We start from the raw sequence: 23676 nt of genomic DNA on the forward strand, positions 1-23676 counted from the left end.
CTGTGGGGTTGCCGGTGCCATGGTGTTATTTTGAAGTGGGGTATCATGGAGGGACCTGTTGAAACGGGACTGCAAGGGAAGGATACAGCCCCGTGAAGACAAAGAACATGTTCATGATAATGAGCTATTTATATTATTTATCTAGCCAGAAGTTCCTAAGAACTTCACATATGTTCTTTTAGTCCTCCTGGCATCCGTCTGTGATACAGGTGCTGCTGCCATCACTCGGTTACAGATGAGGACACTGAGGCACAGAGGAGATAAGTATCTTCTTTAAGGCTACTCCGTAACCAGTGTAGTTGGCATTTGAGTCCAGGCTGTCTGGCTCCAGGGTCTGTGCTCCTGACCACTGTGCTGCCTGCTTCAGTAGCTGTGAGAGGAGGAGGAAGGGGTTGCAAGCAAGAGATGCTGCTGGCAGGAGAGGAGATTCCCGGGTCGGGACTGCAGGGGGAAGGTCCTGGGGACGCAGTGTCTGTTTGGTGGCTACCTCAGGGAGCTAGTGACCTATGGGGAAGTTGGGGATCCGCTGCATCAAGATGGCCCCAGAAGCAGGATGGCAGAATGAACAGCCTAGAGCCTTTCTGTGTGCTGGGCTCTGGGAACAGAGCAGTGAATAAGGTAGGTAAGGTGGCCGCTTCCCTGGAACTTCCATTCATTCTAGTGACGGGGGCAGACAAGAGGAAAGCCACCCAACGGAGAAGATAATTACGGATTCTGGTCCGTGCTGTAGAGGAGTCAGTAGCATGACAGAGTTACTGGACAGGGCCCACGGGACATCGGGTGACATAAGGAGATGTCCCTGAAGAAGTGGTGTTTGATCTGTGATTTGAAGCATGGGAAAAGCCAGCTGTGCGAAGAACTGAGGAAATCTCATTGTGGTCAGTGAGAATGGAGACAGTTCAAAGAACGGAAAGGAAGCCAGGATGTCCAGAGCATAACGGGCATGGTAGGGCATGGTGACAGATGGGATTGGAGAAGGAGGCTAGGGTAAACAGACTTGAGAGTCTTCGTAAGGGGTTTTGATAATCTCCCAAGAGCAGTGGGAAGGCACTGAATGTTATGTGTGGGGGGGAGGGGTGGTGTCATGATCCCACAGGAGATCCAGGGTGGTAGAGAGATGCGCTTGTTTGGTCAGGCAGGATCGGGAGGTGGATGAGAGAAGAGGGAAAACAGAGTGGGGAAAATACATTTAGGATGCTTTAACCCTATCCTTAACGTTTGTATCTCAGCTAAAATGGCCTTTCTGCCTAGCGAAAGGTGAAACCTCAGGTAGAACTCTGTAGAATTCATTGAGGTGCTGATGAGTATTCACAGCACTCACCTTTTGGCCATCCGACTGTCAATTTTCATCTGTTTATATGTAGAGAGAAAAACCAGAACTTACGAACCTAAAGATTAACCAGTTTTTGTTTGTTTTTATAGGCATTGGAATTTGTAAAACATTACTTTATATGTAACAGATGCTTTTGAGATGGAGAGCAAAAAACACTTAGGAAATAACTGTGTAACTGTCTTTTCTATTTATTGGATGACTTTCTTATCCTCAAGATGGAGACTCAAAATGGAGACAAATAATTGCCCACCCAGTGCCTATATCCTGCTCCAACTTTGCTCACAGACTCTGCATTTAGTTCAGAGTGCATGGTGGTCAGTCTCAGACACTAGTTGTGATGGTCCAAGCCAATGTGTGGGTCCTGACCCCCGATTTCCCAGAGTTCTTTGTAACTGGTTCACACCAGCTACATGAGACCTGGTTCTGGCTGGTGAGACCTGAGAATAAGTCCTGTGGGATGGGAGTGGGGTTTCCAGGAAAGTATTTATTATCCTGATAAAACCGGACACGTGAGCCTGTCAGTGCCCTTACTTGCTCTCCCCCGTGTTCGGCCTTGAATATCGTTAAGGTGTCTGAATGCATAGCAGCCCTCATGTCACCATGAGGTAACAAGCACGAAGGAAAAGCCAAAAGCATCACCGAGCTATCTGCTCTGACATTGTTCCTGTTGAACTGACACCAGTAACCCTGAGTTTCCCAACTACTTCCTATTTATAGAATTCACCGTTTGTTAGGTTTTCTGATACTTAAAGCTGAATGCAATGATCATAGAAGTTACAGATGTTACAAGCTTTTTCCCGTATGCCATGATTGCCTTGTAACTGTTCTGTGATATTCAGTATGACCTTTAGCTTGTGTGAAAACTACCTCTGAAAAGGACATTCTAACTTGTATTAAAAGTTGTTCACAGTTGAAAGCGATGAGATGTGGACTTAGAAATGTAATTTTCAAAATAAATGAACTTAGCCTGCACGAACCTGCTGTAGCAAGTACCATGGAACCGTGCTTCATGGCCGGTATCTTCCTTATGGCCTTTTTTATGATAGTCTTAGTCAGTGTTCTGGTGAACTACATTGTGTATATTTATGGCTTTGTAGGAAACTATAGCAGTACTAGGGGTAATAGCATAAATAGTCTGATTTCTTAAAAATGTGAAGCTCCAACAGGCTTTATTGGATTTCAGGGTAATGCTATTATTAAATTTTCTACTTCTTTTCAAACTTTTTATGGCCAAGTTCCACCCTGGGGATTTCAAGAAATCTGGGGGCTAGTTCTGTACTTTTATGGAAAACCATTTATCCTGGAAGTTTGCATTGCTGAAAATAGGGGTAGGGGAATTAACTTGGGTTTTCTTTTTTACTGGCTTGGACTTAGTGCAAAAACTCAGCGCATCGTTTTCCACGTGGAGGGTTGAAGTGGTACTGTGGTAGGCATCATGAGATAATTTAAGGTATAAAATAAAAATGGTCTTCTAAGCTCTTAGGAAAAAAGGATTACAAGTCATAGCATCCTCCAATTATAAAGAGAAATTTTAGACAGCATCTAGTAAAATTACAGTTTTTTTCATAACCTTGGAACCTAAGACCTAAAACCATTTCAGTCATTCATTTCAAAAAATTAAAATGTATGTGGTTAACCTATACATCTTCTGCTTCGTTAATGAAAGATTATTCCAAAGGAACAACGAAACATCGTGTAACCCCAAGGGCCTTCAAAATAAGTCTTCGGAAGCCATCGATTCTGACTGCCTCATTTTGCAGCTAGGAAACGAAGTCCCAGAGAGGACAAAGGTTATTTCTTTGTGGTAAACCAGAAAGATGGCTCTTGGGCAGGTAGGGGCAGGACCACAAAACCTGCTAGATGCATTAACACCTTCAGTACTGTCCACTGGAATTTTTTTTAATTTATTTTTTTCGAGAGAGATAGAGAGCAAGTGGGGGAGGAGCAGATAGAGAGGGGGACAGAATCCCAAGCAGGCTCTGTGCTGTGAGCACAGAGCCCGATGTGGGGCTCAGTATCATGAACGGTGAGATCATGACCTGAGCTGAAGTCGAGAGTCAGATCCTTAGCCGACTGAGCCACCCAGGCGCCCCATGTCCACTGGAATTCTTGATGACAATGTCTTGGGTGTGATCAGTGTTTGGGCTCATCCTTCAGATATGGTGAAGGTTTGATGGGCACTGATGGGACGTCAGTAGGTTCAATAAAAGGGTGGGGAGCCCAGTCTGGTGCCCCTTTGGGGGTCAGATGGTAGAGGAAGGGCTTATGTCTGCAGAGATTAGAGGCAGGTTGGAGCTGTACATGGAGGGTCTTGAGAGCCTATGGATGGAATGGGGATTTTACTTGGTAGCCATTGGAGAACTCTTAAAATAGTCATGCTGATGCTGCTGATAGCTAATACTTCCATAGCACTGACTATACCACCACCATTCTGAGTGTTTCATGCACACACCTGATTCCTGCAGCAAGCCTTTGATGTAGGTACTCTCATCTCCATTTTACAGTTGAGGAAACTGAGGCATAGAGGGTAAGTGACTTACCCAAAGACACCCGTAGGAGGTGATGGAGACAGAATTCAGACCCAAGTGGTTTGCCCCTATGGTCCCACTTTTAATGGCCTGGAGCCGTAGGTATGGTGGTGATAAAGGTGGCAGATTCTCTTGGGAAGACAAATCTGCAGTGAGGGCAGACCGGCAATCAAGAGGGGGACTACAGGCCTCCCAGAGAGTTCATAGAACCCTGGCTTAGGTGCTGATAATGGCAGTGAAGGGATGAGAATTCAGATGCCTGTAGCTCCTAAGCATAGATCTCTGGTGCCAGACCCCAGGTGGATATGGGGGCCAGGGTGGGACAGCATGGCTGAGATCTTGCTGGGAGGTCTGCCTCACTGAACCAGGGGACTTGAGGAAGAGACTTCATGGGGGGGGGGGTGGTGGTGACGATTTTTTTCCCCCAGCCCTGTTTTCTCACTGTGAGCAAGTAGTGCCGTGGTTCTTAACTTGAGAAAACCATCTGGAAAAAAGATCCACGTCAGTGTGTCCTAACATATTTCTGCGTTTATGGACCCTCTCGAGCTCATCTGTCATTGTGATGCGGGGCCCAGAGGAGGTCTAAACAGTTCTTTTGAAGGCCATCTTAAGACATTTCTAAGGTGGCTTGTCCTCTTTCCAGTTTAAGAATAGTGGGTGTGAGGGCAGGCACGGTGGTGGGTGTGGCCTGCATTCGGGGCCTCCTTTGTTTCGGCTTCCCTGGCAGTGTTTCTTGCCTTCCGCTTTCCTCACTGACGAGGAGAGCCGACGGTGGCTAGAGATAGAGGAGGACCGCGGTGTGCGTGTGTGAGTGGACATCCTGTGTTGAGAGGAACGCCCTGTTCCTGGTGGCGGCCTTGCGGGGCAGGGCTGGGCCAGTTTCTTCCCTCTGGCTGCCTTTCTGGAAAGAGTGTTCCTGGTCGGCCCGTTCCTGGTCTTCTCTGAGGCTTCTGTAACTGTAAGCCCCCTGGCCGAAGGGCTGAGAAGGAACAGCAGGTTGTTGCAAGATCCGTAGCTGACACTCTTGTGGAAAAAATTCCGAAAGTGGACGAGAGACCAACACAGAGATGCCACTTTGGGTTTTTGTTTCATTATCATCCGCAGCCTGGGTCATTTTCTTCTTTCCCTCTCTCCTTCCTTTCATCATTTCTTTGCCTTCCCTCCCTCCTTTTTCTTCCTATCAGAGGAGATGGAAATTGTGCCAGATCATTAAATGTGACTGCACCTATTTTTATCTTTGAGTTCGGTTTGCCATCTTGATTTCTCCGGGAAAGGTAAAGCAGTCGCATCAGCACTGGCCGCGTGTGGAATTTACGCAACCCTATTCTCCTGGGTGTGGCTTTGTGATGAAGATGGGGAGCCAGAAGGCTGGGCTGTCCTCGAGCCCCTTATAAAACGATGGAGAGACAATATACACATGTGGGTTAGAATTCTGGTTCAAGTCACCAGCAGAGTGTCCATGCCCTCAAGTTCTGGAATCCCTCATCTATAACACGGGGATTGTAGTACCTACTTCACAACCATGTGTGACTCACACATGAGACCACACGTCCGAAAGAAACTGAGCACTCCTCCTCTCTCCCGGTGTTCTCATCTAATTGAAAGTTTCCGGACTGTACCTTAGGATGATCCCGGAAATGCTAGAGGAAGAAGGGGGAATTTAAGTTATTGTTGTAACCTGGTTTATGTATGTTTATTCCATTTTTGCCTGGTAACAACGTGAAGTGAATATTTTTATTTTCAAGATGAGAGAACTGAAGTTCAGAGAGGTTGTAAACAAAGTACTTCACCACCTGCTACATGTGTGACCTCAGGCACTTACTTAGTATCTCGCTGTCTGTTACTTCATCTATAAAATGGAGATAATGATAGCTCCCTACTCACACTGTGGTTATAAGGATTGAAACGGTTAATATGTATGAAGTCTTAAGACAATGCCTGGTAAACAACAAATGAAATTGTTTTCATTAAGACAATTGCCAAATGTCTCTATGCCACTATAGTGAAATCAGGATTGATTCCTATGCATTATGTGTTGAAAGGAGATGTAATGGTAATTTTTGGAAACATAGAATGGATTTGATTTTCATGAACAGGAATTGGGGAAGTGATATGAGAAGCATCAGGCAAAGTCCAAAGGAGAGAGGAGAAAGGATTTCAAGAATGCAGGGAGAACAGAAGAGGTCCAGAGGTAATTAGAAGGGAGGTCAAAAAGGAAGTTCAGTGGTGCTTTTGTGATGTTGGTGAAGAGAAGCCATTTCCTAATTGCTTGCTTGTGACTCTCACCTTCTGGAACCAGTGGGTGAGGGATTGATAATCTCTGCAGATGGGATCTTTGGAGTCTCTGCTTTACCAGTCCCATCCCTCTTTCTACTTCCTGGGAGAGGCAGTGGAGTAGAATACAAACCTAAGGATTCTAGAATCAGCAGACCAGATTTAGAGCCTGGGCCCTGCTGCTTCTGAGCCATCTGATGTTTTGCAGGTTTCTCAGCCTTGCCTTAGGTCCGTGTCTGTGTAAAATGAGAAAAATGGTGTCTATCTTTTAGGGCTTGTCAGACCTGAGAGACACTGAGCACACTGTTTATGTTTATTTAGCCCAGAAGAAGCCTTCAACAATAGTTACTATTATCCAGGGCTTAATATTATCTGCTAGGCTTTGGTTAAAAACTCAGGCTCAGTAGGCATTATGTCATTTGTGGGGGGGGGCAATGCCCTTTCTTGGATGAATCCCAGCCAAGACCATAAGAGACTCCTGGCTCCTATCATTGTCTCAGTTAAGAATCTGGCATGGAGGGGGTGCCTGGGTGGCTCAGTCGGTTAAGTGGCCGACTTCAGCTCAGGTCATGATCTCACGATCCGTGAGTTCGAGCCCCGCGTCGGGCTCTGTGCTGACAGCTCAGAGCCTGGAGCCTGTTTCAGATTCTGTGTCTCCATCTCTCTGACCCTCCCCCGTTCATGCTCTGTCTCTCTCTGTCTCAAAAATAAATAAACGTTAAAAAAAAAATTAAAAAAAAAAAAAAAGAATCTGGCATGGAGGGGGGGGGCGCCTGGGTGGCTCAGTTGAGTGTCCGACTCTTGATTTTTGGCTCAGGTCTTGATCTCACGGTTCGTGGGTTTGAGCCCTCTGTCAGGCTCTGTGCTGACCGTGCAGAACGTGCTTGGGATTCTCTCTCTCCCTCTCTCTCTGTCCCTCTCCCGCTTGCATGCATGTGCTCTCTCTCTCAAAATAAATAAGTAAACATTAAAAAAAAAAGAATCTGGCATAGAATTTTGAGTTGTTTTGAGGTATACTTAAAAAAAAACTATTTATTTATTTTGAGAGAGAGAGAGAGAAAGAGAGAGAGAGTGCACAAGCGGGGGGGGGTGGGGGCAGAGAGCGAGGGAGAGAGAGAATCCCAAGCAGGCTCTGCGCTGCCAGTGCAAAGCCCAGTGTGGAGCTCAAACCCACGGACCTGTGAGATCATGACCTGAGCGGAGATCAGGAGTTAGGTGTTTATCTGACTGAGCCACCCAGGAGCCCCAGGGTATGCTTTTATCTGCTTCTCCTTCTCAAGAAAGTGTCTTAGAGCTTAAAGAACAGACATGGACATACTCATTCTTCTATTGGGTTCCGAGTACCTGGACCCTCATTTCCCTTCCCTCCGATTTTTAACGTACAACAGTACTGCTCAGTGGACTTTATATCTAGCAATGAAATAAAATTCCAGTATAAACTAACAATTTTGCACTTGCAGTCTTTGTTATACAGATTTTTCTCGTTATCTCATTTATTCTTAACTACCAAGATAGGACAGGGGAATGAATAATGGGTTTCTGTAAGAAAAATTAAAAGGTGACTAAGTGAAGTAGGTTCCTTGGACTCACGAATCAAGAAGTAGATTTCATATGTCCTGACTCCCTATCCAGTGCTCTTTCAACAAGGCCATGTTACCCCTCAGCCTTTCTCTTTGCTTCTTAATAGGGCCTGCCAGGGTGTTCCCTGCTGTCTAGGAGGCTTTTGCCCTAGGAGGGCCTTCCCCTTCTCAGGTAGGCTTTGCCAAATGACCTGTGTTAGCTCCGAGGGAAAACTTGAAATCCTTTCTCCAAAAACTCACGCGTTCTACTTCAAATGAAATCATTTTCCTTAGCCAATTTAACAAGATCCTTACTCTTTCGTTTCCTTTAATTATCTCTTTTTTTTTTTTTTTTTTTAAAGGGGGAGCTGGAGAAGACCATCTGTTTTATGAGGCAGTTCATCTCTTATGTTTTCTCTAATAGATATATGAAGGCCCAGTTAAGCAAATTAAGGCTTCATCTCGTTCTTGTTTGGGATTGTTCTGTTTGGTGCTTTTGCGTCACTGCCATCGGCATTTCTTGGTTGTATATCTGGGATGTCTTGGAGTGCAGATTTTATGAAAAGATGTTATCTTTGTTCCATGAATTGCAGGCACTGTGTGCCATTTTCAATATAGTGCCAAACTATCACAACAAGGTTCTTTGCTTTTTTAATCCCTTCCTCTCCACCACAAGAAGTCCTATTAACATGTTTTCTGAGCTGCAGAGTAAAATCTTGTCAAATATAGCATGGAAGGCAGATGGGTGGTTGCTGTCTTCCTTTTCACCAACTCTAAACCTAGTCTTTCTTAGTAAAACTAAGCCTTATCACCTCTGACGCCAGAGGCTTCCTTTATGAATAGAAGTCATATGCAGTGAGGGGGTGGGAGGGATGGGGAGATGGGGTTACTCCTCCTTTCCTCCCTTCTTTCCTCCCTTCTTTCCTCCCTTCTTTCCTCCCTTCTTTCCTCCCTTCTTTCCTCCCTTCTTTCCTTCCTTCCTTCTTTCCTTCCTTCCTTCCTTCTTTCCTTCCCTCCTTTCAATGTATAGTATGTACATAGAGAGTTTCATGTACAAACTTTCCTTCTTTCACATTGACAATAAATAACTCTTTGCTCTGAATATGAAAATGCTTCACTCATTATAAAAGAATTTACCCAAATCAGCAACACACAAAGGTTTGGAAGACATTTTTCTAAATCCTGCCACCCAGAGATTACTGCTATTAACATTTTAGTGAACTATTCTATACATTCCTTCATGGACTATTTATTGAACATCTGCCATCTGCCAGACATTAGGAATATACTGATGAGTGAAACAGAGGTAGTCCCTGCCTTCATAGAGCTTTGCAAATAGGGGAGGGAAAGGTAATAAAAGAGAGACTATGTAAATTATATACATACACACACACACACACACACACACACACACACGTTTCTAATTCACATGTGTGCAGTTCTTTTATGTCTTATATAATTTGAAAATAATCTTTTACCCTCTTTTGAAATAGTATATTTGAATTTTTAAAAGCATGTTTTTTTGGCATGGTTTCATTGTAAGGATATCACTCTGTTCCTTATTCTTTCTCTTTTCATAGTGAGTTTATGGGATGTAATCTTGCTAGTGTTCTGTACTTTTATAAAATTTTATAGAAGTACAGAACACTAGCAAGATTACATCCCATACAAACACACTATTAAAAAAAAAAAAAGGAACAGAATAATATTCTTATGGACAATGAAAGCATGCCAAAAAAGACATGCTTTAAAAAATTAAAGTATACTATTTCAAAAGAGAGTAAAAGGATTCTTTTCTTTTTTTTTTTTTTTTAATTTTTTTTTTCCAACGTTTATTTATTTTTGGGACAGAGAGAGACAGAGCATGAACGGGGGAGGGGCAGAGAGAGAGGGAGACACAGAATCGGAAACAGGCTCCAGGCTCTGAGCCATCAGCCCAGAGCCTGACGCGGGGCTCCAACTCACGGACCGCGAGATCGTGACCTGGCTGAAGTCGGACGCTTAACCGACTGCGCCACCCAGGCGCCCCAAAAGGATTATTTTCAAAATTATATAAGGCGAGAAAGAACAGCATACATCTGAATTAGAAAAATTCAGAAACGGGGTGCCTGGGTGGCTTAGTTGGTTGACTGTCCAACTCTTGGTTTCGGCTCAGGTCATAATCTCATGGTTAGTGAGTTCAAGCCCTGCATTGGGCTCTGTGCTGATAGTGTGGAGCCTGCTTGGGATTCTCTCTCTGCTTCTCTGTATCTCCCCTGCTCGCTCTCTCTCTCTCTCTCTCTCAAAATAAGTAAACTTAAAAAAAAAAAAAGAGTAAACCATGTATTTTAGAATATCAACCTAGAACAACCCATGTCAAGATAATCTAGTAAACATACTGCCTTAAAAAAAACCAAAACAAGAGAAAAGGTCCTTTGGGTATGTAGACAAAAAGAGAAAAACAGCAGAATTAGGTTGTTCTCAGACTTTCTGACAGAAACACTTTATGCCAGAAGAAGAATGGAATAACATATTTACGGCACTCAAAGAAAAGATGTGAGCCTGTATTTTTTAAGTCTAGGAAAATTGACCTTCAAGTATAAAGAACACCAACTATTACTAACATGCAAGAAGTTACGGGAGGAAATATTGTTCCTATGAGCTCTTCCTAAGAAATATCCTGAAGAGTGAGCTTTCAACACCAAAAATAACCAGGGAAAGAGAAGATGAGCCTGTAATATCCCTAGGCAGTAGCAAGGAAGCTATCAAAGATTGGGGCCATGTCAGAAGGACTCAGGAGCCAACCTAAAGATGATCCTAGTGGTAAAAACTGGGACGATTTGAGGTTCAGAAATGAGGGTTGTGAATATGTTTAAGTCCATGACCTCTCATGATATGAAAAAAAAAATTATTGGTTACCATCTGAGGTTAATGGAACACCAATTTGTTACCTTGAAAGTAGTCAGAAAAGAGTCAAGTATTTATCCTGCCTTTCTTATGTGAACTGACTACTGGATAACCATGTAGTAGATGATGGGAAGAATCTCCTAAAATTTTTCCACTCAACAAATGAAAATGAAATGAGAGAATTAAAATATTACCATTTTTACAATCTCTGTTTATTTAATGGATCCAAACGGTGAGTGACAATGACTGCAAACATTAGAAACTGGTGAAAACCAGATATTATGTGCTTCCTGATGAAAGAGCATCCCACCAAATGGATTGAATCTCAATTTTTTCAAGCCTCTGAATGCAGCTGCCAACTTGCAGGAAATTCAGAGGACAGTGCAACGTGTTCACTTGTATCGTGAGTATGCAGTCAGCAGAATCCATACTGTGGAAACTCCATAGCTCATCTGGCCCTGATTTTTTTTTTTTTTTAATTTTGAAAATTGAAGTAGAGGTGACATGCAGCGTTATATTAGTTTCGGGTGTACAGCATAGCAGTTTGACAGGTCTCTCTATTATGGTATGCTCACCATAAGTCTAGCTGCCATCTGTCACCATACAGAGCTATAACAGTACCATTGACTGTATTTCCTATGCTGTACCTTTCATGCCATGACTTACTCAGATCTGGGTTTTTTAATGAATAAATTGTAAAGTAAAGAAAAAGATGGAGGGGGACATAAATTACATGTAACTTAAAAGACCTGTGAAATTTTTAAAAATGGGAAAGAATTGACTATATTGACCAAGGTCATACAGTGGGGTAATGAAATCATAAAGCAAAGCAAGGAAATAATTACTATAAGGTCAAGATAGGTTTGTTTACTTTTAGAAGAATGGAAGAAGTTCATGGAGGGCCTTCTGGGGTGGCTAGAAAAGTCCTTTTTTTGATCTGGGTGGTAGTTGTAAGAGTGTTTTCTTTATAATAACTGATAAACTATTTGTTTTGTGTAATTTTCTAAATGTGTGTTTTATTTTACCACAAAAAGATTTTTTTTTAAATTTATGAAAGAATGACACTATGCCTGCCACCTTTATTTTAACTTTTCATTATGACAATTTTCAAACATACGGAAAAGTTAGAAGTACTGTGTATGTAATGCCAGTATACTCATCACACTGTTTCATAGCTAGTTTTTTTCTTCAATAATACTTAATAGAGATCTTTCTAGATAACTATATATAGAACATCCTCACTTTTATTTTTTTATTTTTATTTTTCTTTTTTTACGTTTATTTATTTTTGAGACAGAGAGACAGAGCATGAACGGGGGAGGGTCAGAGAGAGAGGGAGACACAGAATCTGAAACAGGCTCCAGGCTCTGAGCTGTCAGCACAGAGCCCAGTGCAGGGCTCGAACTCACGGAGTGTGAGATCATGACCTGAGCCGAAGTCGGATGCCCAACCGACTGAGCCACTCAGGCGCCCCTCCTCACTTTTAAATAACGCATAATACTCCACCGTAGAGATGTAATTCAGTTTCCTATTGATTTTTTTGTTTCTGATTTTGTTCCTAGTAAAAATAATGCTTCCAGTATGACCTTATGACACATCCCTAAAATTTGCCATCACAGGGTACTCTGACATGCTGAGTGTACATGGTTGTGTGTTGTTTATGAACAACGGGAGAGACCAAAGATGAAGCCTGTATTGATCAAGACATTCCTGTGTAACCCAGGGAGGGCAGGGAAGAACTTGGTTCCCCACAGTGGGATCCTCACACAGCAGCATACCTCCCCTGGATTGATTGAGGTTTAATCCCAACAGCTCTCCTGTTATCTCATTTTGACTGTTGTGGGTATAATTCATGTATCATTTATCTATTACCACAGTAATGTTGCATGATGAACCACCGCAAAATTCAGTAGCTTCAGCAATAGCCGTTGGTATCTACAGGATGGCCGAGGGATGCTCACGGTATCTGCTGGGCTCTCTCATGGTCCTGCAGTTAGCTGCAGGCCCAGCATGCAGCCCTTGGCAACACTCTTCCACGTGTTTGATGGGCAGCTGGCTTAGGCCGGTCTAAGATGGCCTCGGCCAAGAGGATTCATCTATCTTACCTAACACTCCAGCATCCTTCTGAGAGGCCAACCTGGATGTGTTCTCATGGCAGTAGCACAGATCTTAATCGTTTTTCAAGGGGCTGGAAGTGGGCCATGCTTTTCAAGCTTCTGTATCATTCTATTTGCCAACCTCCTAATGACCAGAGCAAGCCACACAGCTAGGCCATAATCAGTGGGAAGGGGCTACAAAGTTGGGGGGCAGAGGGCAAGGATACAGAGACGTGTTAATTGAGGCCATTGATGCAGTCCACCCTCCAAAGCCATCCAGCAGCATATTTTAAATTGGTACTTCTTAGAAGCATTAAATATTGCTGTTATTTCTAAACTGCAGGTGTCATGCCTTTGAAGTGTGAAAAATGGGGGTCAAATATATTTTTGGAGGAACCATAAAGCTTTTGCTTCATTTAAAAAAATTGTTAAGAGTTATAAAGGTAATTCATAAATGGAAAAGTCTACCTTTATTCTGTTTTAAAAGTATTTCTTTTCCAATTTTGGTATTTTCCCCCCTGGGATACATTCCAGGAAACAGAGTTTTCTTTGTGCATATTTTTTGATAGTGTTCTTGGATCTGGTTTTAAAATCTGGCACTGAGAACACCGAATCAAGTAAGATAAAGAGCTAGAATCACAAATCAGTGTCCTTACGGGTTTTTGTGTAAGATATGGACATTAGAGATAGGATTAGTCCCGGCATCTTTATTGCTGAGAACTTTTTTTCTATTTTAAGTTATGTAAGTGGAGAATTTAGGCTTTTCCAGAACAGTGATTCTTAACAGTAGATAATATAGCCCCCAGGTATGTGGATGGCAAGAAATTGTTACTAGTAATCAGATCTCAAAACTTTTTTAAAAAAATCAAGTTATTTTCATTGAGTGAAATATGGTATGCCACACCTCTACTTCTCTGTGGAAATACAAAATACTAAAAATAAAATTTTGCATATGTATATACTTACTAAATACTCTTCATTATGTATGCATCATAAAACTTTACACACTTTAGTTGTTTAATGGAAACTGTGTGTATTGTATGCAGTAGGCAGTTTAAAGGATTTTTAGAGTTCGACTGTGGAGTCATCTGATGCAGCTGTTCCAAATTATAGATCTGAAAGTAGAGATTAAAGTTCTTTAGGGAAAAACATTTGAAACCTTAAAGGATGATTGAATCAGTATGAATTTAGAGATAGGTCCCATCCTAGAGTGCAATGTCTACTTTAAAAGTATTTATCAACGAATCCAACCTTGTATATTTTCAGGAGGGTTAAGCGACAGTTTTTTGACAGCCCTTCGTATGCTTGGCAGGTTACAGTAATGACTTCAGTAATGGCAGAAAGGAAGTTCCCATTATAATTGCAGTTCTTCGCTCCATTCTTGGACTCCGTTTATTATTTATGAACATTTTCACAGAGGGCAGGACAGGGCAGGGAGGGAAGAAAGAAGATGTGGGCCACCAAAGTTTGCCGAACACTTACAATGGGTGTGAAAAGATCCCTAGGACACCTCCCTTTCTTTCAGAAAGCTTACAGCCTTGTTGAGAAAAGAGGTCATATGTGTAAGAAAAAATAATATCTGCCAGGCACTAAGCAAAGCAGGCAGGCAACCTGCTGTATCTCATTTGATCCTCGTAGTAACTGTCAGATGGATGGTAACCACGATTTGCAGTTGAATATGTGCTTCAGACCTGAAGTACTGGTTCAAGATCATATAGGACCTCAGTGTCAGAGTTAGGAAGTGGAGAGAGAACTCTGGGCTGACGTTACAACTTTCACAGCTGGGGAGGCTGGAAGTGTCTACAGCACAGTGCCCCTTAGGGACTGTGGAAGGAGGCCCCCTACTTGCATTTCTGGGTGGAGACCAGGGCATCCTGTATAACAAAGAATATTTCACTCTGCAAAGCGTATGAACACTGTACCAAATACTCAGGTAGGCAAACAGCATGTTTATAATTGCAAGAGCCTAGAAGTTCTAAAGTATTTTTTATGGCTTTAATATACACTATATATTCTAAAAGTGGAAAGTCCTTCTAATTGTAAGATGACTTGTATTTAACATTTTTTGGAATTTTCTTAGAGCTGTTCAGCGTTTTGAAATTGCTGTTATTGACAGCAGTGCAGAACATGATTTCTGGGTTGACAACACAGCACATGCCTGGCTCAGTTTGTATTTATAGTTGTTGCACTCACAGCAATCTACCCATAGATCATGGCTGCTAGTGTAGTTGGGCCTGAGATTTGCTTATTGAATTGTATCTCTCCTTTTATTTCTCCTTTTCTGGAATTCATGTGTATATATAGTCTACTTATCTATGAATTTCACTTCAAGATAGTAAAGGGACCTTACAAAATAACTTGTTATAGCAAGGGATTGTTTCTGATCAGATTACACTGGGTTAGAGTTTTCAGGAAAGTAACTCTTTGAAGGCAATGCAGGATTTAAGTAAATGAGAAGTTCTAGAATCAATTGGGTATTAGATTGTCAAGGGTTAAAAGAACTTTATTCTAGAGGTTGGGTTGGGATTCTCCCCCTCTCTCTTTGCCCCCCACCAAATAAATAAATAAGCATAAAAAAAAAAACCAGGTAGTTCAAAGAAAATTTTATCAAGGATGCAATACTTAAGCTGTATCTAAATGGATGAACACAAGGAAGTTTTCATTTTTTTCTTGGAAAAAGAAGTATTACACATAACTTTAGCTTACTTGGGAATAGTTTCTCAACCTTATAGTTAAAAAGATCAGTCAGTGAGAGCAGGAAAAGATCCCAGTTTTATTCAGGGTTGCTGAAAGCTGGCTGGGACTCCCCCATTGCAGATGGTAGTTGTGTTGGGCAGTGCCCTCTCTGCCCACAGTTTTCTCATCCCTCAGACCAAGGATGGTAACTTGCTCTTGCTGCTTCTGGAGTCTGCATTACCCCTTATGGTTTTCCTACCCTGCCGACCTTTTTTGAATAGTACCTAAATTAAACCCACCTCAGATTATTCAATTTGATTGTATCATCTCTTCCCGACTTGAAACCTGATAGGTACAGTGTGTAATTAAGAAAAGATAAAATGTACAATAAAAATAAGGGGGAAAAGTTTTTATTCTAAATTACAAACACAGTATCACAAATAAAAAGAATAATCAGTAACACAAGTGGAACACACTAAGGGCATGATTAGTGTGAGAGATGGCATTCTTGGTCAGGGGCGTATTATATTGAGAAAAATGAAGACATTGAGGTTTGGATTGTTATGATAGGAAAAGGTGAGGTATATATAAAAATTTGAATTTATTTATATCCCATGGGAAAAAAGCATATAATCTCATACTGAACCAAATACAAGTGGGAATTTAACTTATATACTTATTCATTTGTTTAATAATGCTTCCATGATTTCTGCTTCGGGACGTTCTTCTGTGGTCCTTTTGGACATTTTTTGGGCTTTCGTGGCATTATCACAAAGCATATGAGTGTTATGGATTTTCATTAATGGGACACGTGAAAATGCTGCTGAAAGGGAAACTCTGGTTACTACATTGTTTCACTTACATAGTTTTATGCTTTAAGACCTCAGCTGTATTGGGGCGCCTGGATGGCTCAGTTGGTTGGGCATCTGACTCTTGATCTCGGCTCAGGTTGTGATCTCATGGTTCACGAGTTCAAGCCCCGCATTGGGTCCTGCACTGGCAGTGCAGAAGGAACCTGCTTGGGATTCTGTCTCTCCCTTTCTCTGCCCCTCCCCCTCTTGTGCTCACTCCCTCTCTCTCTCTCAAATAAACTTAAATAAAAAAAATAAAATCACAGCTGTATTCTTAACATGGAGCTTGTAGTGGCCTACGCAGGTCTCTGGTGTCTTTGAACTCAGTATGTGATTTCGTGGAAGCAGAGACACTTGTTCTGAATGCTAGCAGACCTTCCCTCGCTTTACAGCTGAGGTGACATTTCTGCCTGTCTTTGCTTTTATGGAAAAGGTAAATAATATTTTGATTAGGGCATTGTCTCAAACTCTGTCTGCATTCCCTAGATCAGTGCTTCTCCAACAGAAAAGTAATGTGAGCCATATATGTAATTCGAAATTCTCTAGTAACCACAATTCCAAAAAAAAAAAAAAAAAAAGGGCAAGGGGCGCCTGGGTGGCTCAGTCGGTTAAGCGTCCAAGTTCTGCTCAGGTCATGATCTCGCAGTTTGTGGTTCTGAGCCCTTCATCGGGCTCTGTGCTGACAGCTCAGAGCCTGAAGCCTGGTTCGGATTCTGTATCTCCCTTGCGCTCTCTCTCTCTCTCTTTCTCTCTCTCTCTCTCTCTCAAAAATAAACATACGTTTAAAAAATTTTAATAAGTAATGAATAAGGGCAAAATTAATTTTAACAATATGTTTTATTTAATTCAGTATATCCAAAATATCATTTCGACATGTAATTAATATTTTAAAATTACTAGTGAGATATTTTACTTTTTTTCATGCCAAGTCTCCAAAATCAGTGTGTTTTACATTTCTAGTACTCAACCGGGTTGCAGAATTTCAGTAGAAATACTCGATCTGTATTAGATTTCATAAAATATATTGTTGAAAAAGTAGATTCACCTACCCAAGAAGTTTCCTTGAAGAATCAAGTGTCAATTTCTAAGTTTAGATTTAAATTAATTATAATTAAATAAAATTAGGCATCCCTTAGGTGCACTAGTCACCTTTCCAGTGTTACTAACTTCTGTTGCTTCTAGTGGCTACCATGTTGGACAGCACAGCTACAGATTATTCTTAAAACCATACTTGGGGTGCGTGGGTGGCTCAGTCAGTTAAGCAGCAGACTTCGCCTCAAGTCATGATCTCACAGTCTGTGAGTTCGAGCCCCACGTCAGGCTCTTGTGCCGGCAGCACGGAGCCTGGAGCCTGCTTTGAATTCTATGTCTCCCTCTCTCTCTCTGCCCCTCCCCCAGTCACACTCTTTCTCTCAAAAATAAATAAAAATTTAAAAAAATTAAAAAAAAAACATACTTGAATGCTTTTGTATTTCTCAGGTTATTCTTTATGCAGAATTAGCCCATTCCGCAAAGTCACTGGAAACCATTACTAGTTTAGGTTTATTCATCAAGGATATAAATGCCCAGGGAAACTCTGCATGTTTGTGTATTCCTGGGGCCAGGGAATGCCTTGCATGTGGTAGGTGTATAATGTTTACTCAGCTAAATCCTGTTTAGTCCTCAAATTGCAACTTAAATTATACTTTCTCGGGTAACTGTATCCTGATTCTCCAGTCTAATATTCTTTTTCTTATACACCGATATGAATAATTTTGTGATTAATGTCCATCTTCCTGACTGTTCTGTCTATAAGTTCCATGAGAGTGGGGAATGGTGTTTTCGTCACGAAGTATCCCCTGCTCCTAGCATAACCCATGCACATATGGAATAAATGTTGGTCAGATAATAATAGCATAGGACCATTTAAAATATGGAGTGATTATCTGAATGTCAGTTCATACCTTTATAAAAGTTGGAGTTTGTTTCAAGTTGGGAAGAAGGAATATTTTTTTTTATTTTAAAGATTAGATGCACTGAAAAGTATGCAGATTTTTAGCGTTTGTTCAAGCCTTTTTACTCCTCTAAGTATGCCTCTTCTTAGCTTTCTCTCTGTTTATTGATATTCATTTTCTTAAAATAGCTGTCACTTCACATCTGTCTCTACTTATAACTTAAGGTGCACTGAAGACAAAAACTTAAAAAAAAAAAGAAAATTGTAAAATACTTTTCAGGAGCTGAGAAAGGCATAGGACAAAAGCAAAGGTACATAAAGGCAGCATGTTTTGCTGTTTCAGGACAATTTAAAATAAACCCACCCTTTTAATTATACTAGAGTAATGAGCCTTACACACAATATGTGGAAATATAATTAAAAATGTATTGTGGGTCAGTAGACCAAGTTGTCAGGTCATTATCTGAATCATAAAGTTGGGGGTAATGCCCATTAAAGGTTACTAGTTTGGAAAGGTTAGAATAGACTTTAGTCTTCACAATATAAAGTTGTACAATTTGAATAATGCTTTAGAAAACCACCAGCATTTGACTTTTTCACGAAACATCTCACAGAACTATAATGAGCATACAGAATTTTGCACGTGAGGGTAGAGCTTGCTGAGCTTCCATTATCCAGATCAAGAAACAGCGCTTAGTATCATAACGTCCCAGAGGCTTCCCTCCTGCTTCTCCCTTTTTCCTGCCCTCCAGGGTAAACCACTGTCCTGACATAGATAAGTTTTTCCTGTTTTTGTACTGTATATAAATGGAATCTTACAGTGTCTTCATTTAAATTAATATAATAGATTATCATTCCAAGTGATATTCCTGATAGCAGCTCATTGAAAACAAGGTCTGTTTTCAGTTTTCCTTATTATGTATCTAATTTGGTAAACTGGCAGTTGACCACTGTGTTTAGTTCTTTTTTTATTCCTTTAAGAAATTTTCTGTGTAGATGTTTGTGTGTGTGTGTGTGTGTGTGTGTGTGTGTGTGTGTGTGTGTAATGTGTGTATGTATGTATGTATGTATTTACTTGCATATATATATGTATATGCTTTTTAGATTTTTACTCAAATGCGATTTTGCCCTGCTGCGCATGTTATTCATCTCATAGTGATATTTCTTGAGACCCTTTCATATCCGTTCATGTCAATCCACTTTGTTTTTCCTAATAGCGGCACGGTACTCTGTTGTATGGATGTATCATAATTTAATGAACCAGATGTCCACTGAAGAACAGTTAGTTACTGATCTTTTGCTTTTAGAACAAGAGTCCATGTAAGTTTATCTGTAAAATAAATTCTCAAAAATGCAGTTGCTGTACAGTGGGGTCCATGCATTTTAAATTTGCTCGGATATTTCTAAATGGCCCTTCAAAAAGTTTTGCCGGATTTTAATCCCATTGGCAAGTTTTGAAAATTCCTTTTTCCAGTGTTGTTGTTTTAGGTTATGTGTTATCAAGCTTGTTAATCTTTGCAGGCCAGTAGAGGAAAACCAATGAGTCCTTGTTATTTAAATGTGCATTTTCTTTACTTTTGAGTGAGGTTAGTTATTTATGTGTTCATTGGATATTTGTGTTTCTCTGGGGACTTGTCCTGTCCTTTGCTTATTTTCCTATAGGCTTGTTTATGTTTTTCTTAATAATTTCAAGGTGATCTTTCTGTATAAACGAAATTAGCCCTTTTAGTCATAGTATTATTTTTTTTTCAGTTTTTTTTTTTTTTTGTCTCTGTTGTGTTTATAGTCATTTTTTATTCCCAAACAGAATGTTTAGATTCTTATGTGGTGAAATGTACTAGTTTTTTCCCTTACTGCCTTCTGAATTGTGTGTTTTTAATGAGAAAAAGCATTGGAAAGTTGAGACACGTAGATAGATAGATAGATAGATAGATGATAACTCTAGCCTGGCATGGAAAAAAAAATCTCAAGAAATGTTCATGGAAAATGTGGTTAAGCAGAAATTCAAATTTCAGTCAAATGTGTTGTGATCAACTATAAGTAAACACAAATTTTGATATTATCTGCCAAAAATTAACATTTTTGACAGCTTTTGGAAGAATTTTCAATGCTATGCTTTTTTTCTTTTATGCTTTGTTATTTGGGTTTTAATTTCTCAAATGATCCCTCTTTTCAGATTTCAAATTGTAACCTATTTCCTGCTCCACTGCTGGCGTCCAGTGATCCATGTCAGAAGTACTTCCAGGTCAGACACACTTCCATGTTTTTCAATGCAGAGAAGCAGTTGAATATTAAAATTTTAACAAATATCTATGATAGACGGTTGTTTTGATGTTAAACATGGTTTGCTAAAATGACGTTTGCTTTTTATTGTTCACTCATGTAATGGAAAAGTGGATCGTTAAAATAAGATAGAAGAATCAATTGGACCTACCTGTATTCGTGTAATAATTGCATGACTCTAGCAATAGCATAATGTAAAAATATTTTAGTTGATTATAACAGGAAACTAAGACTATGTCAAATTTTGCCATCTAGCATTGTACTTGATAGCCTGTGAACAGTTACATATGAACAATGAAGTGTCGGTGGTGAGTCTCCATAAACAGCATCTTGGCCATTGTTGGGTTTGTCTAGAATAGAGCTCCCCGATTCAGTATTCTCCTTGATCTATGCTAATTTAATTCAGTCCTTAAGAAAACCACCATAATTTTATTGTATATCCGTTTCTTTGTGTCATGACGGATGCTAGTCCACACACAGTGTGGTGTGGGATTTAATTCTTAGCCTCACAGTAGTATAATAAGGAAGAAGCAATTCCGATAACATTTTGTCTTTTTTTTTTTTTTTTTTAGTGTTTGTTTATTTTTTAGAGAGAGAGAGAGAGACAGAGCACAAGCAGGGGAGGGCAGAGAGAGGGAGACACAAAATCTGAAGCAGGCTCCAGGTTCTGAGCTGTCAGCACAGAGCCCAACGCAGGGCTCAAACCCACAAACTGTGAGATCATGACCTGAGCCGAAGGCGGACGCTTAACCGACTGAGCCACCCAGATGCCTCTCGATAACAGTTTGAATTAAACATAGGATAGGATTGCAAGTGAAAGATGAATCTGACAGAATCCATATTTGTTAGGATACAAACCACTCTGTAAATTCTGAGTTTTTAAGTAAGTAGATTTAAATTATGGACAAATAGCTATTAAAGTCCCTCAGTTCTGTAGTTAAACTCCTTATGTACATCCGAGCTGTTTTCTCTCTTACATAACACTGCATGTTCTGTTTCAACAGAGAACTAAAATAAAACATAATAGAATAAACACTAAGCTCAGTAGAGGTGTATGAGTGACAGGTAGTATCCTTTTTATACAAAAAGTCAAAAACCTAAATTCACACAGGAAAATTAGGAACTCAGAGCTAATTTTTAGAGGCCATCTAATCACACTGTGATAATTTAGGGGCAGGGAGTAGATTTTCTTGTAAATACATGTTTGAATAGGCATATTAATTTTGGAAAATCATGGCAAATATATGTGTCCTTTTAAAAAAGTACAGTTCAAATTGTTGAGAATGATCCTAGGGCTTCTTCAATATTTAAAATCTTTTAATGCATTGCAACATAGGCTCAGTATGGAAACTGTAAGAACAAAGCTAGCAAGTATATAAAATGATGTGTTTTCTTCTAAATGGAAGTAAATTAATCAAATAACTTCTAGGAATTTCTAATTGTCACTTATATTTTATTATGCTACGTATTCATTCTTCCTAATGGTACTCAAATTGCTTTTGTTCATCGGTAGTTACATAAGAGATAATGACCCTGTTACCCAGCACGGTTTTTTAATGACAGCTACTACTATCATGCAATGGTATAGGATGCGACACATTTTACAAGGAAAGCAGTATTCTTATTTCAGTGGAGTATGGATTCCAGTCATTTTTTTACTTGAAAATTCAGATGGCAGCTAATTTGGGAAGATCTGGACCAATAACTGGGATAAGGTAGCCTTCCATCCCATTTCCTAACTCCCGGGAGCTATGACTAGAGGGAATCTTTTTTTTTTTTTTTTTTTTTTTGGTAAATGTTTATTTATTTTGAGAGAGAGCGTGCACAAATAGGGGGAGGGGTACAGAGAGAGAGAAAGGGAGAGAGAATCCGAGCAGGTTTCACACTGCCAGCGCAGAGCCCAACACAGGCTCGATTCCACGAACCGTGAGATCGTGACCTGAGCCGAAGTCGGATGCTTAACTGACTGAGCCACCCAGATGCCCCAACAAGGAACCTTTTCAAAAATAAATATACCCCAGAACATATGCCATTATCTGCCTGGAAGAATCCCTGTTGAACCTTCAAGATTCAACTCAGGAGTCCCTTCCCAGGAGGTCTCAGCTGGCGGCATAGTCAAGGAGTCTGCCATTGTATCATGCTCCCTGTTGGAATTGACTTGAGGCCCAGCTTTTCAGTTCCTGGGTCATTACTTTATCACTCACCTGCTTTTTCCCACCTAAACCAGTATTCCTAAGCGTGATCATTGACCATATTCATCGGAGTTGGTCATAGAAGTCTAGAGCTATATTTACAAAATACATTAATCTTCCAAAGACATTGAGGCTTTTCTAAACAATGAAAGTGGCTTAGAAATTGAGAAGGAAAAATATCCTTGGGATAAGCATATACTGTCTCAATGTGGTTGCTTTGAAGGTCATAATTCTTATTTGAATACACACATTCTGATTTGTGTTTCCAAGATGACTAATCTTCACATTTGCCAGCGGTGATATTGGAATGCCAGGTTTTCCCTCATCTGCAGTGCCTTTCTCACCTTGATCCACTGCCGGACTCCTACCTACTGTTTAAGACCCAGCTTAGCTGTGATTGTTTTGGGGAGTACCTTCCTTTAACCTCTTTCCTGTGCAAATACCTTTTTCTCATACGTCTCTCTGCCTACTTTAGCCATTGTGAGTCTGTTTAATAACTTTATCTTCTCATTGCCTATTCTGACTTTTTAAAAAAATGTTTTTTTAATGTTTATTTTTGAGAGAGAGAGAGAGAGAGAGACAGAGCACAAGTTGGGGAGGGGCAGAGACAGAGGGAGACACAGAATCCGAAGCAGGCACCAGGCTCCGAGCTGTCAGCACAGAGCCCGACGTGGGTCTCAAACCCACGAGCCATGAGATCATGACCTGAGCTGAAGTCAGTTGCTCAACCGACTGAGCTACCCAGGCACCCCTGAGTTTCTTGAAGAAAAGTATCTGGTACATCTCTCTTGAGTCTCCTCAGTTCCACTGGGGATTTTTAACAAAGTGAGTCCTCAGGCAATTAAGTTGAGTGGGCATGGGAAACTTTTAGGTGGGTAAGACCTGGCTGTTGAAATCTTCCTTTTATCCTAGGAACCCCGGGGAAGCTGCCCTGTGAATCAGCTGTGGGAAGCGGCTCCTTTGGCTTTAGAAACTTCCAAGGTTCTAATCCTGTGATCTCCCTGCCTCCATGACCCAAGCTGCCTCCTCATAACCTTTACCTCTTTTGTTCATAGAGAGGTTCTT

At 40.7% G+C, this 23676-nt stretch overlaps 1 protein-coding gene across 26 annotated transcripts in view; it reads left to right on the plus strand.

Moving 5' to 3' along the window:
- The window catches only part of APBB2 (amyloid beta precursor protein binding family B member 2), a 382870-nt gene that overhangs the window by 161982 nt on the left and 197212 nt on the right, over positions 1 to 23676 (plus strand). For 11 of the 26 annotated variants that reach the window (XM_045474262.1, XM_045474252.1, XM_045474256.1 and 8 more), the window contains one exon: positions 20313 to 20381. The exons of the other annotated variants lie outside the window; for them this stretch is intronic. In XM_045474262.1, coding sequence (XP_045330218.1) covers positions 20363 to 20381 — 19 coding nt within the window. In that variant the 5' untranslated portion in view covers positions 20313 to 20362. The remainder of the gene's footprint in view (positions 1 to 20312; positions 20382 to 23676) is intronic. 26 annotated transcript variants of the gene reach the window in all.

The sequence above is a fragment of the Leopardus geoffroyi genome, chromosome B1 (assembly GCF_018350155.1).
Source record: "Leopardus geoffroyi isolate Oge1 chromosome B1, O.geoffroyi_Oge1_pat1.0, whole genome shotgun sequence".
Taxonomy (NCBI): Eukaryota; Metazoa; Chordata; class Mammalia; order Carnivora; family Felidae; genus Leopardus; species Leopardus geoffroyi.